We start from the raw sequence: 17,087 nt of genomic DNA, 5'->3' as shown, positions 1-17,087 counted from the left end.
GGGCGAGATGGGGGGAGAGAGGGTGGTAAGAGAGGGGGGAAAGAGAGGGGGCGAGGAAGAGGGGGCGTCACAATTCTTCTTCTTCTTCGTTTGATATGACGTCACAATTGACGCTGGGGACCTGAGTATGTTTCCCAGGTGTTTCCCAAGTAATGGCCATTTATGATACGGTTGGTCCGATCTAATTGAAACAATGCCCCAATCCAGTCATCGTTTACGAGAGTGAAGGAACGAAGCTGCACATACTGGCACGCACTTACGGGCACGCACCTAAGGGCCCGCACCAGCCTATCTATAATTCCAGCAATCTCTGTATGTGTGTGTGTCTGTCTGTATGTCTGTGTGTCTGTATGCGACTGCCGTTTCTCAACGACCACCAGTCCGATCTGATTGAAACTTGCCAGGAATATTGCGGGGGCCCCGCGGATGTGCGTTTTCAAGGTTTGATATTAATCGGACGAGCGGTTCCCAAGTTACGGTCATTTATCTGTCAACCAATGACAAGACATGGTGCTATGACGTCACGAATGACGTCACAATTAATGGGTTTTTTTCTTTGTTTGTTTTTTGCAAGATTGACGTTACATGCAATTCTGCTTCTTCTTCTTCTTCTTCTTCTTCTTCTTCTTCTTCTTCTTCTTCTTCTTCTTCTTCTTCTTCTTCTTCTTCTTCTTCTTCTTCTTCTTCTTCTTCTTCTTCTTCTTCTTCGTTTGGTATGACGTCACAATCGACGCTGGGGACCTGAGTATGTGCCTTTTCAAGGTTTGATATTAATCGGACAAGCGGTTCCCAAGTTACGGCCATTTATCTGTCAACCAATGACAAGACACGGTGCTTTGACGTCACGGACGACGTCACAATTAATGTTTATTTATTTTTTATTATTATTATTATTTCATTTTTTTGCACGATTGACGTCACAATTCTTCTTCTTCTTCGTTTGGTATGACGTCACAATCGACGCTGGGGACCTGAGTATGTGCCTTTTCAAGGTTCGATATCGTTCTTCATCCGTTTCAGCTGTTTCCCAAGTGTTTCCCAAGGTTTGAAAGCTGTTTTTTTCCCAAGGTTTGAATTAATTGTTCAAATTATTAATTAATCCCAAGGTTTGAATTTTCCCATGGGAAACAGCTGTTTTCCAAGGGTTTCAAAGCTGTTTTTCCCCAAGGTTTGAATTAATTGTTGTGCCTGGAAGACATTTGTGAATACATTTACAGAGAGAGGGGCAAGAGAGGAGGGGGAGAGAGAGGAGGGGGAGAGAGGGGGGAGAGAGGAGGGGTAGAGAGGGGGAGAGAGGGGGGCAAGAGATGGGGCGAGAGAGAGAGTGAGAGAGAGGGGGCTTCACAATTCAATAGAGGGGGAGAGAGAGGAGGGGGAGAGAGGGGGCGAGAGAGGGGGCGAGAGAGAGGGTGAGAGAGAGGGGGCGTCACAATTCAAGCGAGGGGGAGAGAGAGGGGGACGGGGGAGGAGGGGTGAGAGTGGGGCAAGAGAGGAGGGGGGAGAGAGGAGGTGCGAGACTAGGGGGGAGAGAGGGGCGTCACAATTCTTCTTCTTCTTTGTTTGATATGACGTTAGAATTGATGCTGGGGACCTGAGTATGTTTCCCAGGTGTTTCCCAGGTTATGGCCATTTATGATACGGTTGGTCCGATCTAATTGAAACAATGCCCCAATCCAGTCGTCGTTTACGATAGTGAAGGAACGAAGCTGCACATACTGGCACGCACCTATGGGCACGCACCTACGGGCACGCACCTACGGCCCCGCACGAGTCTATCTATAATTCCAGCAATGTGTGTGTGTGTGTGTGTGTGTGTGTGTGTGTGTGTGTGTGTGTGTGTGTGTGTGTGTGTGTGTGTGTGTGTGTGTGTGTGTGTGTGTGTGTGCGTGTGTCTGTCTGCGACCGCGGTTTCTCGACAACCACCAGGCTGATCTGATTGAAACTTGCCAGGAATATTGCCGGGGCCCCGCAGATGTGCCTTTTCAAGATTTGATGTCAATCGGACGAGCGGTTCCAATGTTACGGCCATTTTACTGCTTTTTTCGGTGTTGAAAAGGTGTATATATCGCAGCTGAAGTGTCGTTCCACCTTATCATGCCACTTTTTCCCAAAGATATCTCAGAATAATGATAACAGCATATTAATATTAATAGCACAATAATTGACAGTAATAAAAAGAATAACGTGATACAATGACCAATGTCTGTCAACCAAAACGACCTATATATTGTCTGTCAACCAATAATGACCAATAATGTCTGTCAACCAATTACAGGACACGGTGCGATGACGTCAAGTATGACGTCACAATTAATGTTTGTTTATTTGTTATTATTTTTTTTTGCACGATTGACGTCACAATTCTTCTTCTTTGTTTGGTATGACGTCACAATCGACGCTGAGGACCTGAGTATGTGTCTTTTCAAGGTTTGATATCGTTCTTCATCCGTTTTAGCTGTTTCCCAAGTGTTTCCCAAGGTTTGAAAGCTGTTTTTTCCCAAGGTTTGAATTAATTGTTCAAATTATTAATTAATCCCAAGGTTTGAATTTTCCCAAGGGAAACAGCTGTTTCTCAAGGGTTTGAAAGCTGTTTTTCCCAAGGTTTGAATTAATTGTTCAAATTATTAATTAATCCCAAGGTTTGAATTTTCCCAAGGGAAACAGCTGTTTCCCAAGGGTTTGAAAGCTGTTTTTTCCCAAGGTTTGAATTAATTGCTGTGCTTGGTAGACATTTGTGAATACATTTACAGAGCGAGGGGTGAGAGAGGAGGGGGAAGAGAGGGGGGAGAGAAGGGGGGCAAGAGAGTGGGGAGAGAGGGGTGAGAGAGAGGGGCGTCACAATTCAAGAGAGTGGGAGAGAGGAGGTGGCGAGAGAGGGGGACGGGATAGGGGGTGTGAGAGTGGGGGCGAGAGAGGGGGACGGGAGAGGGGGTTGAGAGTGGGGGCGAGAGAGGAGAGGGGAAGAGAGGAGTGGCGAGTCTAGGGGGGAGAGAGGGGGTGAGAGAGAGGGGGCGTCACAATTCTTCTTCGTTTGATATGACGTCACAATTGACGCTGGGGACCTGAGTATGTTTCCCAGATGTTTCCCAAGTTATGGCCATTTATGATACTAGTACGGGCCCGTAGGGGCGGGCCAGTAGGTGCGTGCCCGTAGGTGAGTGCCAGTATGTGCAGCCCTCTCTCACCCCCTCTCTCGCCCCCCACTCTCATCCCCCCTCTCTTGCCCCGCCCACTCTCACCCCCCCTCTCGCCCCCTCTCTCACCCCTCTCTCACCCCCTCTCACACCCCCCTCTCGCCCCCTCTCTCTCACCCCTCCTCTCTCGCCACCCCTCTACCCCCTCGTCTCGCCCTTCCTCTCTCCCCCTCCTCTCTTGCCCCCACTCTCATCCCCCTCTCCCATCCCCCTCTCTCGCAGATATTGGTCGACAGATAAATGGCCGTAACCTGGGAACTGCTCGTCCAATTAATATCAACCCTCGAAAAGGCACATCTGCGGGGCCCCAGCAATATTCCTGGCAAGTTTCAATCAGATCGGACCAGCGGTCGTCAAGAAACGGCGGTCGCAGACAGACAGACAGACAGACAGACACACACACACACACACACACACACACACACACACACACACACATTGCTGGAATCATAGATAGATGGTTGGTCCGATCTAATTGAAACAATGCCCCAATCCAGTCGTCGTTTACGAGAGCGAAGGAACGAAGCTGCACATACTGGAATGCACCTCCGGGCATGCACCTACGGGCCCGCACTAGTATAGTACAAATAGCCCATCATGATATGTCATATCGTACAAATAGCCCATCATGATATATCGTATAGTACAAATAGTTCATCAGGATATATCACATCATACAAATAACCCATCATGATATATCACATAGTACAAATAGCCCATCATGATCTATCATATTACACAAATAGCCAATCATGGTATATCAAATAGTACAAACAGCCCATCATATGTCATATTACACAAATAGCCAATCATGGTACATCATATCGTACATATAGCTCATCACGATATATCATATTACACAAACAGCCAATGATGGTCTATCAAATAGAACAAACAGCCCATCATCATCTATCATATCACACAAACAGCTCATTATGATGTATCTCATTGTACAAACAGTTCATCATGATATATCACATCGTACAAATAGCCCATCATGATATATCACATAGTACAAATAGCCCATCATGATATATCACATAGTACAAATAGCCCATCATGATGTATCACATAGTACAAATAGTCCATCATGATATATCATATAGTACAAATAGTCCATCATGATATATCACATAGTACAAATAGCCCATCATGATATATCACATAGTACAAATAGCCCATCATGATGTATCACATAGTACAAATAGTCCATCATGATATATCATATAGTACAAATAGCCCATCATGATATATCACATAGTACTTATAGCCCGTCATGATGTATCACATAGAACAAATAGTTCATCAGGATATATCATATAGTACAAATAGCCCATCATGATATATCATATTACACAAATAGCCCATCATGATATATCATATAGTACAATTAGTCCATCACGATATATCGGAGTACAAATAGCCCATTATGATACATCATCGAGTTCAAATCGTCCATCAGGATATATTATGTAGTATAAATAGCCCATCATGATATATCATAGAGTACAAATAGTACAAACAGCCCATCATGATCTATCATGTCACACAAACAGCTCATCATGATATATTTCATTGTACAAATAGCCCATCATGATATATCAATGGGGAAAATATGGTTAGCAACTTCAACTTGAAAACTTTTGACCCATTTTTCTCCAAACTGTTCCCTTAATTAACATGTTTGTGCATTGTTTTGTGCTATTTTTTCATGAATAAAGGTAATTAAGAACATACAATAAAATTTATTTTCTTGAGTTATTAAGATCATAAAACTTCCCTTGATGATAAACTTGATCCAATAATGTGATGGCGATGTTGGTGGTGGCGATGATAAAGATGATTTGATGCAGATGATGGTGAAGATGATGCTGGAAGGTTTGAATGGGGTTATTGTGTTGACAGTCCATGTTAATGAGGTGAATAAGTCTGGAAAATAGTTCGCCAACCCACAATTATTTGAGCGCATTCGCCATGATCCGTAAACCTTGCCTCAATAAATTCATCTTGATCGAGCCAATCCATGAAAGGGAAACCCAAAAACAGCAAAGCCCTCCTGTACTTCAGATTCAATAAAATAATGATTTTGAAGATTTGTTTTAAAAAATCCGGAAATGTAACACTGCTGAAGCAGTCTTATTCACCAACTTCCATTATATGCTGTAATAAAACGATGTCGAGTCACATCTTAGAAGATCGAGGCTTCATTGATCATCATAGAACGCAGCGTCAATAAGCATCATACATAGACATATTGGCAGCCTCTTCTTCACCCTGAAACATTCAATACACCCTCTAAGTCTAATGCTATATATTGAAAATTACATGGTTCTTGGAAGTATTATGAAGATGATTTGTGTTCTACAGTCTTCAAGTAGGTTAGGTATGGGAGGATGTGCTGGAGCAGCGCGTCACTGCATCCACTTTCCGTTGATATTCCAGGGGGCTCCATCTGGCCATCACCGAGGCAGATGCCTGGCCCATCCTCAACGACTTCAGATGCCGATCAACCTGCTGCAACTACCAGGCACGCGGTCATCCAGTTGGACTTCTCCACTCATGAGGCTCCCTCGCTGAGAGAATCCGGTGCACAGGATCAGCATCAGGATACCGAGCCACATGTCCATACAGCCACAGCTGATGCTCACGGACTATACAGGTAAGAAATCTCATTTGAATCTCTCTCAGCAATGGCTCATTGGACACAAACTCTGGCCAGCAGTAGCCAAGGATTCTCCGAAGAGACTTGGTTGGTTTTCTCTAGAGGAGTTAAGTCTTTGTCTCGGATCCTTTGTCAGAGTCCAAGTCTCACATCCGTAGAGCAAGACTGGAAGCACCAAAGACCTGAAGACTTGGACTTTTGTCCTGCACAAGCATCAACAGCACCACACCCCATGATTCAGTGAATCCATGACTCCCCAGGCCCAACCCAGACATTTATTGACCTCCGGCTCAAAACCTGCGGAGACATGAATATCACTGCCAAGGTAAGTGAATCTCTCCAAGATCTCAACATCATCACCACAAACAGGTACACACAAGATGTCAGCCTCCAAGATGTTATTGAAAGCCTGGATCTTTGTTTTGACACAGGAAACCCGTAGTCCCAGCGGCTCCGATTCCTCATTCAGTGCCCCTAGGGCCCCTACAAGGACATCCAGTGTTTCCACAAGGATGATCTTGATATTCTCAAGCGATGCACCGCAGCTTGATCTCTCCAACATCTTCCCCAGAATCCAGTCCATGCAGGCGTTTAAGAGTGTGGGAGTCAACACACATCCCTGATGAACTCCAGCAACAACTGGAAATAAGTCGGAGATGGAACCACCACACCTCACAGCATTCTCTGTACCAGAGTATAGTTCAGGATCAACTTTGGTGGCACCCCATGAAGACCGAGAATGCTCCAGAGGGCATCTCAATTCCCTGAATCGAATGTTTTGTGGAGACCAACATCGGCTGCGAGCATCCCCTGCCGAAACTCTCATCTGCATTTGGTGAGGACCCGGACAGCAAGGATACAGTACAATCATTGACTTCTTTGGTGTAAAGCCTGACTGCTCCGGGTGCTGGTGCCTGAGCATATGGTGGCACACTTGATGAAGAATTATCCTTGCGAAGACTCTGCCCGGCACTGAGAGCAGTGTCACCCCTCAGTAGTTCTTGCAGTCCTGGCGGTCACCCTTCCCTTTCCAGAGAGGGACAATGAGGCCCCTTTTCCAGTCAGTTGGGATGATGGCTGTGCTCCAAACAGAGTACAGAACTGCATGCAATGATACCAATACAGCATTTCCACCAGCCTTGAGAAGTTCAGCATGGATGCCACAGATCCCTGGGGCATTATCCCCTTTCAACTGGTTCACTACAACCTGTTTCCACAAATGAAGGTGGGTCACAGTTGATTGGAGAGTCAGCAATGGGAATACTTATACCCCTGACATCCAACTCAACAGCTAGTGGGTCAGCCTGGTTCAGTCGTTCAAAGTAACTGGCCCAGCGAGTCTTCTTTTCGGATTCCTCTGTCAAGAGACCACCACCCTCTGCTCTAACAGAAGCACACCAAGGGATGAGCTTGGAGGCACACAATGCACGAATTCCTCTGTCAGCAGTACAAGAATCATTCATCCACATGTGATTCTCTACCCATTCACAGATTCCTCGCACATAGGCCTCCTTCTCCACCCTTAGCACATGTACAGTTTTACACCTCAGCTCCCTGAAGAGCTCAGCTCTGCCATTAAGCCTGTCTCCTGTGACTCTGGTCAATGGTATTCAGTGTCACTTGGCAGACCAAATTCATTTTCACCTGACCATGGGTTTCAAGACATCCACTGGCAACATCAATGATGGTGTTCTTGAAGGCACTCCACAACTCTTCAGGATTCTTCGAAACACACAAACCCCCCAAATCCCCACTCAGCCTGTTCGCAAACTCGTCAGCTACCCTCTTAGCCCTGAGTTTGTCAACACCCAGCCTAGGCTGGGATGGTACCATTCTCCTGGATTTAAGCTGAAACTTCAGAGTTGCTAAAACAAGCCTGTGGTCGGTAATGAGGAACTGGGTACTCTGGTAAACCCTGCAGTTCTGGATCATCTTCCAGCGACCATCAACATGCACATGCTCAATTTCCATTTTCACACCACCAGCTTTGGAATACCAACTCCAGCAATGAGGCTGTGGCTGCTGAAACCATGAACGAGCCACGCTAAATCCCTGACTTCTTGTAAAGTCAAGGAACTTAGTGCTATTCTGGTTCACAATTCCAGACCCATGGGGACCAACACATGTCTCATAACCATCCCTATCAGTGCTAGGTGATGCATTGAAATCCCATGACAAGAAGAGTATCTCGGCTGGGGCACTGATGAACTACAGATTCGAGCGCAGAATAGAATGCGTCCTTCACAGTGAGACCACTCGCCTCAGTCGGAGCATATATAGAGACCAGGGAAATGACACCCAATGAGTGACGACTCCTCAGTCTCATGATACGCTCATTGATCGGTGTTACTTCAATTATCATGGCAGTCAACTTATTCGACACAACTACAGCAACTCAAGCATGGTAACCATCAGAGCGACCAGACCAGTTGTAGGTTTAACCACCCGCCATGATCTCACCACTATCTGGTCTCTGAACCTCACAGAGTGCTGCAATACAGATGCTGAAGTGCTGGAGCTCAGGTTATTGCAGAGACAAGTGATCATCCTCTCATAGAGATAGGATGTTTCAAGCACTTACCTGAAGAGACTGCCTCAGGTTAACCCGAAGAGACAACCTTCTGGTGAACGACACCTCAGCACCACCCTGTCACACACTACCGCAATCCAACCTGGGAAGGTTACTCTGTGTTTTTCCTCCTATCATCAAAGAATGGGGGTCCTGAAGGCTATGCCCCAATCCCGTCATCCGGTGAGCTGCTCTTTGAAGGGCAGCTGCATAGGAGGTACTCTCCCAAAGTGGGTTTTCAGTTTTATTTGCATTTTTTTGTGTTTTGGGAGGCAAGTGTTTTTTTTTGTGGCCAGAATGCAAATCCGGCCACCAACCTACTAAAAAATAAGTAACCCAACTGCAGGAGGTCGTCTGCAGACACAGTTGGACACAAGATATGGATGGCCGTTGGCTCACAAGGAGCTCCTCCACCCTTTGACAAGTTTTGTTTCTAGCCTTGCTGGGTGTCCATGTCATACACCCTTCCCCACCAGGAAACCTGGTGCAGGAGACGGTTTAGTTGTCGACAATCCTTCCATGAAACAGGTTAGTACAGGTTTACATGGTACCTGAAGCAAGTCATAGATCTGATGTGGCCTTATCTGTCTTAAAGTATATAATTCAATTTCATCAAAGGTTTAAGGAGCTTTAACGGCATATAAATAAATAAATTCCGGGTTTTACCTCCATTTTCCCCAGTATCCATTGGACCACCCTATCTAACATGTTACATTAGTTCTTCATGCCTGTTATTTGTGTCCTTTATAACGTCTTTAAAACCAGTAAGTTTCATGTTTGGAATAATTTTGAATTGTGTTTGATTTACAGTCTGGCAAACAGAGTAAAAAATTATTTCACTCCTCTCTGGGACGAATTTAGAGCTGAGGTACTGTGAAACAACAGACTTGTCTTCCAATTCATGTTCTGGTTCTTGTTCAAAATATACCATTGAATTTAAATAAGTTCCTCCTCGATCATAAACTGACGATCATAAACTGATCAGACGGACGGATATGAAGCGATTCTTAACCCCACTTTTCACTTCTCATGCTTGGGGTAAATAGCTCATTATGGTATATTTCACATCTGAGTCATTCCACCTCATATCACCGGAGGCCTCCCAGTTGACCCCTCAGATTTACTTTAAACTTTCATAAAATAGTACCCAGGTATCAAAATGAAGCTGCGTAAAATTTTAGGTCCATAGATGTGGTCATCTCCGAGATATTGATGGTTCAAAATGTGGTTGTGGCCCTATTTTTATGGTCGTTGCGAGCATCACAAAATGAACGGCTACTTTTAAACTCCCACAACTTTTTAAATATTAATGCTAGAGCCTTGAAATTTTCAGAGATTATTCTTCTATAACTGCTCTGTAAGAAAGAAACATAAAACTGAGTATACCTCTATTAAATTTTATGACCTGATCAGTTGAAATCCAGAAAAAAAAATGTTGGTTTTGTATGAAGACCCAACTTTGAGACCCCATATATTTTTATTGACCCATCCCAGAAGCTTGAAATTTTTTCAGGTAATAACTGTATGGTAGTAGTATTCAAATACATGTTTACTTTTCTTAATCAGTCATATATAATACAGTCATGATCCCTCAAAAATTGAAAATTTTCATTTTCCCTGAAATTCAGGTGAGGATTGCAAATATATGACAAGGTATACCACTTCAAATTGTTCACCATTGGAAAGAGCATATTCAAGTTTACAAAAGTGTCAAATATCAAAATGGTATAATGTTTCTATCAATATTTTAAAAATATTTGAATAAATGATGTTCTGCCAGTGCTGTGCGCGTTGTGTGTGCAATTTAATGAACAGTCCTTTTACATGTAGTACATATGTGTAGTACATGTATATACAATGTACATACATATCATCTGCTATTACGATACCATGAACACAATACTTTGAAATTTGAATTTGTAATTCTTTGTTTCTCATTTGTAAATAGTAAGAGCTTAACTCATCTGGCTGGGGCTAAAATAGAACTCAGGAATAGTGGCTGATCTGCTGATGTCAGCAGTGTATATAGTTACATTCAAGGGAGGACATTTGTTGGGTTCCTTTGGTCCATGTGATGAAAGTTATTGATGCTCCCCTGACGTCAACTGGGAGGCAGTACAAGCTCGCACCTGACTTGGAAAAGCAGATCAAGGACCTATTCAAATCATTTACGTGAAATGTTTTAATACATTGTTATTGCAGTATGGGATATATTTTTGTATTATTAATTTGAATCATAGAACTAATCATTCACGATTACCATGGTGCCCACACCATGCACACACTTCATGTATTCACGACTGTGTTAACAACAGTTTCCAAAAAAATAGAAAATATATTTGAAAAAACATACCACTGATATTTGACACTTTTGTAAACTTGAATATGCGCTTTCCAAATGGTGAACAATTTGAAGTGGTATACCTTGTCATATATTTGCAATCCTCACCTGAATTTCGGGGAAAAATGAAAATTTTCAATTTTTGAGGGATCATGACTCTATTATTTATGACTGATTAAGAAAAGTAAACATGCATTTGAATACTACTACCATACAGTGATTACATGCAAAAAAATTTCAAGCTTCTGGGATGGGTAATAAAAATATCTTCTTCTTCTTTCAGCTGCTCCCGTTAGGGGTCGCCACAGCGGATCATCCGTTATGATTTGGCACAGGTTTTACGCCGGATGCCCTACCTGACGCAACCCTGGTCGCCTCTTACGACACATGGATATGGTACACCTATTCTAACCGGGGCATACACCGGGCCCAGTACACTGGTACTCACTTTGCCGACCTCGGAAGGATGACAGGCTGAGTCAACCTCCTGGTGTGTATTAATTCAAGCGGCCAACGGGGCTTGAACTCAGGACCTTTTGGATCCCAAGCCGCTACCCTAACCACTACGCCAACACCAGGGTCAATAAAAATATATGGGGTCTCAAAGTTGGGTCTTCATATAAAACCAACATTTTTTTCTGGATTTCAACTGATCAGGTCATAAAATTTAATAGAGGTATACTCAGTTTTATGTTTCTTTCTTACAGAGCAGTTATAGAAGAATAATCTCTGAAAATTTCAAGGCTCTAGCATTAATATTTAAAAAGTTGTGGGAGTTTAAAAGTAGCTGTTCATTTTGTGATGCTCGCAACGACCATAAAAATAAAGCCACAACCACATTTTCAACCCTCAATATCTCGGAGTTGACCGCATCTATGGACCTAAAATTTTTACGCAGCTTCATTTTGATACCTAGGAACTATTTTATGAAAGTTTAAAGTAAATCTGAGGGGGTCAACTGGGAATATTTTCTTAAATTTGGTGATTTCAGATGGAATGACTCATCTAATATATAAAGCTCTCTCTAACCACTGACTGACTGACAGACTCACTGACTAATATTAAAGAACGGTACCTTCTGGGTGACAAAGAAAGCTGAAATTTTGTGTGCTGATGGACATCAAGCCGTTACATCGGGAAAAATCATAGAACCATTGAAAAGCATCTGTAACTGAAAATATAAATAAATAAATGAAGAAAATAAAATGAAAAAAGTGCAGGTGAGTGACCCGAGACAATGGGGAAGCACGATAATTTTGTGTGCCGACGGAAATCGAAATCGTTACATGGGGAAAAAAATCACAGAACCATTGGAAAGCATCTGAAAATGAAAATATAAATGAATGAAAAAGATAAAAACAAGGTGACGAGGGATCCGCTAGGATCGAAGCGCTGGATACGATGCTTTTCATTCTGACCGAACCACCGACGAAGATTCATTGCCAAGACGTATTGGTTCATGTACAATTGTTCCTCTGCCTGGCAAGATTTTTCCTATTGCGTATTTTGCCAACTGGCACGCGTCATAAAAAATGACGGTAAATAGACACCCTATTTTTGAAGGACTACCATTTGAAAAATAATCGGTTTGCTGGTTTGTGCTGTGGAGCCTCGCGTTGCAGACACACACACACACACACACACACACACACACACACACACACACACACACACACACACACGGAAAACCTGATAAACTTCTCTCAATGCTCTTGTTTGACCACACCTCCTGAGCCACACATTATTTTTCATAAGCCACGCCCACTTTTATAAACCACGCCCACTTTTCATAGGCCACGCCCACTTTCCTACACCACTCCCACTTTTCATCAACCACATCCACTTTCCCTAAGCTCCGCCCACTTTCCTAAGCCCCTCATAAAAAATGACGGCAAATTGATACCCGATTTTTGATGGATTACCATTTGAAAAATAAAACTGAAATAAAAAAATCGGCTCGAGTAAAATTTTCTAAATATCTCGAAGTGTTTAATTCCGAAGTCTCGTTTCTCTACATTCAAAACTGGAGGACAAGTATTGAAAATACCGTATGCGGTTTTTCGGCCGCTGCATAGCAACGGGTGGTTGCTTAGCAACGAAACTCAAACAGGCACATTCCCAGCCCATATGGCACCTTTCGCCAAGTTTCATCGAAATCGGTTTGCTGGTTTGTGCTGTGGAGCCTCGCGTTGCAGACACACACACACACACACACACACACACACACACACACACACACACACACACACACACACACACACACACACACACACACACACACACAAACACACACACACACACACACACACACACACACACACACACACAACCCGACAATAGGGATATCTTGCGAATCCAATAATAAATGCAGGTGAACGACGCGAGACAATGGGGAAGGAAAGTCATTTTACGTGCCGATGGATATCGAAGCCGATACACCAGGAAAAATCACAGAACCATCGGAAATCATCCGCAAATGAAAATATAAATAACTGAAAAAAAATTAATGAAAAAAGTAAATGCAGGTGAGAGAGCCGAGACAATGGGGAATCATTGATCATATACTTAGACAATGTGTAAGCATACCCCACTTGTAGTACAAATAGCTCATCATGGTACTATGCATGCGCTGACAGAGCTTAGCGGGAGCACACTTGACTTTGAGCTGTCAAGTGTGGGTTTTATTCTCAGTCCATCTGGAAACTGTGAAACTATTGGTTCACAGGCAGGGCATTAATAAGTGTGCTGTTCTTTGTATGGGAGGCCAAGATGGGTATCCTTCTGCCAGCATTGTTTGTGGGTGACATTAAAATTATCTTGGTGTGGGTGATAGACAAGTCTATTCAAGACAAATTCTAAATTCCTACTCTAATCTACTTGGGGCAATGCATCAGCAGCACAGCTGCGATTCCAAAAATGATGCAACTTGCATCCAGGTGTGATGCAGGAGTGCATGAAGAATCATGATAGAGGGCATGGTGTAAACAGCACATCATGTGAGATGATAGGTGGTATGCTGCAAGTTGCTCATCACGTTAGATAGCAAGCACCATGAAAATAACTCATCATGATTGATAGCACAGCATAAGTAACCCATCGTGACAGCACGGCACACAACATCCGATCACAATTTATTGCGTGGTATAAATATCCCTTCATGATAAATCCCATAGTACAAGTAGCCCATCATGATAGATCACACAATACAAACCAGCACCCATCATAACAAATGGGGTACAAGTTCCTCATCATGACACAGATGGTACAAATAGCCAATCACGACATGCACAGTGCATGACATATCAATCATCATGCTTGATACCACAGCAGAAATGATGATGATGAGCTGTATCATACACTTTACAGAGCGTTGGTACTTCCAATTAAGCAATTTTTTGGCAAGGATTGCACTTGGTAGTTTTCCCTTGCCATCCCAGCAGTCAGTCAGGACAGGAATTTATAATTTCTTCCAGTGCTGAACATTTCTTACCTACTCTTTGTAAAGGCCACGGTGGGATCTTTCCCGTCCACTAACTCATGCTGACAGACAGAACTCCAGTTTAACGTCCATCCAAAGGATGGCACGCACAATGAACCACCAAGTCTGCGAAACACTGAGATGACAGTTTTCAACCGTCAGGATTTGAACACTTCTAGATAGCCGAGAGATAAGTGTGCATACCTCGAGGATATCCTGCCAGGCCACAGAAAAAATAGCCCATCATGATGGTGCAGATGGTATAAATAGCCCATTATCATGATATGCAGTTCAAGTTGCTTATTATGACACATGACATATTGTTGTGGTGCTGAGTTCCAGTGGCGAGGATGACCGCTAGATGGGGCAGTAGGGCCGTCTCCCACCGAACACCCGGAATAGAAAGGTCGTCACCCCGGATAACTCCGGAGCCGACGGGTCGCTTAAAGGACCGTGGTCGCCAATATTTTGACGGCGTGAGGTAGGGTCCACTTGTCTCATTCCAATTTACCTAAGTACCCACGCCGTCTAACTACCGGGGAAGCCACACCCTCGGCCGACTTTGGTTGAACCGAGTCACTATCACTGACTCGGATCCGGCGTAACTGAGCGGAAATTACCAAAGCCGCGCCGGACCAAATGAACAATTTACGGCACAAACGGCCTTACGATTTCTCAAGCCCACACCGTGCTGGGTCAATGATAGAAACGACAGGCAACGAGCTGGTACATTTAACAGGGGTTTATTTATAATAGGGAGGGAGACACAGAGCAGACTTAATCACGAATATGCAGGAAAATGAACAATGAGCAATCAACACTTATACAATTTCTACTTATAGGATGGCGCCACCACAGACACACACACACACACACACACACACACACACACACACACACACACACACACACACACACACACACACACACACACACAAAGAAAATGGACCCGGATTGTCTTTATTTCGACCCTCGCAGCCAAGGGGATAGACAGGCTGGAGGTCAGAGTTTGGACGGTACCTGGCCGTGTTCGCATGGCTTGCCGACCTGCCCTTGTGGAGCTCGGGATTCTTGTGGAAGGGCTTGGGAGGATCGGACGCTCCAACCACCACGGTGGGACTCGAACCCACACAGACAACCTCACACCAAGCGCCAAGGAACCAAGACGAAACGGCAGACCCCAGCCAGCACCAAGATGGAAGATGGCCAGCAGCCCAGACGAGATGACCCAGACGGATCACACTGACAATTATTCAACCGCTCCTGTGAGGTGGGAGGGATCCGTCCTGAGGTAACTCTGCCTCCCATTGGGTGGGTGGCGTGTCGGTGCCCCCCCCCCCCCGAAGAGGCTCTGTAGTTGTTTCTGGCCTTCTGGCTTCCCATTGGCTGGTGCACCTCGGCTTTGCTCGCTCTTCGTCCATTGGCTGGAGGAAACACTCCCTGCCCTTCATCGGAGCGGAGCCTCGATCTGAGGTGATGTAGGCTCCGTCCGCGCCTTCAGCCAAAAACACGTGGATCATGGAGGCGGTGCGTGAAGGTTTGGTTGGGTGGTGGAACAAAGCAGGATGTTGTTGTTGGGGAATATTAAAAAAAACTAACTACAAAATAACTCACAGTGCACACATGAAATTCCCGTTCGACACAGGGGATGAATTCTAACTATACACATATACTTAACGAAATAACTAAACTTTGGGACTGCTGACTGTCTGTGTGCAAGAGGCTTCCAAATCCGTAACAATATTTACTGTAATTTACAGCACGGTGCTCTATTTTTCTTTTCTTAGATTTGTCCTCCCATCCATGCACTTATCAGTCCCACATTATGGAGCACCTGTGTTCTCATTTTATCAAGGTGATCCCATTGCTTTGGTGCCTGTTGCAGGTGAATGTGCTGAAGGCAAAGATAGGTGTGCAGCGCCGCAGGATGGAGGCACTTGTTTCAGAGTTGGCGATGCGGCAGGGCGAGGCGTTACATCTTGAACAGGAGGTGCGGGAAAAGGAGGAGGTGCTGGAGCAAAGCACCAGACGTTTCAATGAGGGACTTGAACCCTGGCCTGGCTTGGAGCACTTGTGGCTGAACAAATTGAAGCAGCATGAAGAGAGAGAGATCAAGCAGGCACTCAAGGTTTGTTTAGCCTCAGGAGATACAAGATTTTCAACTTTACTAAAGCATAATGAGTATGTATTTACCAACATGCTGTGTGTGTGTGTGTGTGTGTGTGTGTGTGTGTGTGTGTGTGTGTGTGTGTGTGTATGCGTATAGTGTGCATGCGTACATCCATATGTTCAATTTTCCACCCATATAAAACTGCCCACGTGTGGTCAGGCATGTGAGTGACGTTGGTTGTCAGTAAGTGCATGTGGTCATCTGGATGCATGTGGTCAGGCATGTGAATGGATGACCTGGTGTGAGCTTTTAATTTTTTTATACTTGCAAATACAACCCGTTGCTTAGCTGATGGGGATATTATTGGGTGGGGGGGGGGGGGGGGGTTGCACATGTTCAGCGGGTGAGCAACCACCTGAGGCACTGCATGGCAATGTGGGGCCACACACAGGTGAGTAGGGCATGAACTTTGTTCAAGTCGATCGATATAATCAGTGACAGTGCGAATACATTTGCCGTGTATGGCCATGGCTTGGAAACGAGCAAACAGCTTGTAGAGTGCTCACCAAGTGGCTTAAGCACTGAAGCAAGTACTCCAATGAAACGGTTGATAAGGAATGGCTGGCTTGGCAAGTAATTAGCGACCACCAATCAGTCATATAAACACCATGCACCCGGAGATGCCCAGAATGTCAAGCAATGTCCTTATTGGACAAATTAACACTTTTCTGAC

At 44.4% G+C, this 17,087-nt stretch overlaps 1 protein-coding gene and 1 long non-coding RNA gene across 6 annotated transcripts in view; one reads left to right on the top strand and one right to left on the bottom strand.

Annotated features, from left to right (window-relative positions):
* The window catches only part of LOC147019177 (uncharacterized), a 68,748-nt gene that overhangs the window by 37,547 nt on the left and 14,114 nt on the right, over nucleotides 1-17,087 (bottom strand). The window lies entirely within an intron of this gene.
* CCDC146 (coiled-coil domain containing 146) overlaps nucleotides 1-17,087 on the top strand; it is a 100,867-nt gene that overhangs the window by 76,168 nt on the left and 7,612 nt on the right. For 4 of the 5 annotated variants that reach the window (XM_085899511.1, XM_085899513.1, XM_085899512.1 and 1 more), the window contains one exon: nucleotides 16,130-16,372. In XM_085899511.1, coding sequence (XP_085755637.1) covers nucleotides 16,130-16,372 — 243 coding nt within the window. Of the gene's footprint in view, nucleotides 1-5,636; nucleotides 5,854-16,129; nucleotides 16,373-17,087 lie in introns of those variants that run through there. The other variant, XR_015062667.1, reaches the window with a different exon arrangement.

This window comes from Eptatretus burgeri, chromosome 10 (genome assembly GCF_056783735.1).
Source record: "Eptatretus burgeri isolate ZD-2024b chromosome 10, Ebu_testis_v1, whole genome shotgun sequence".
NCBI lineage: Eukaryota > Metazoa > Chordata > Myxini > Myxiniformes > Myxinidae > Eptatretus > Eptatretus burgeri.
Note: the sequence above shows the minus strand (reverse complement) of the source record. Positions and strands in the feature narration are given on the sequence as shown.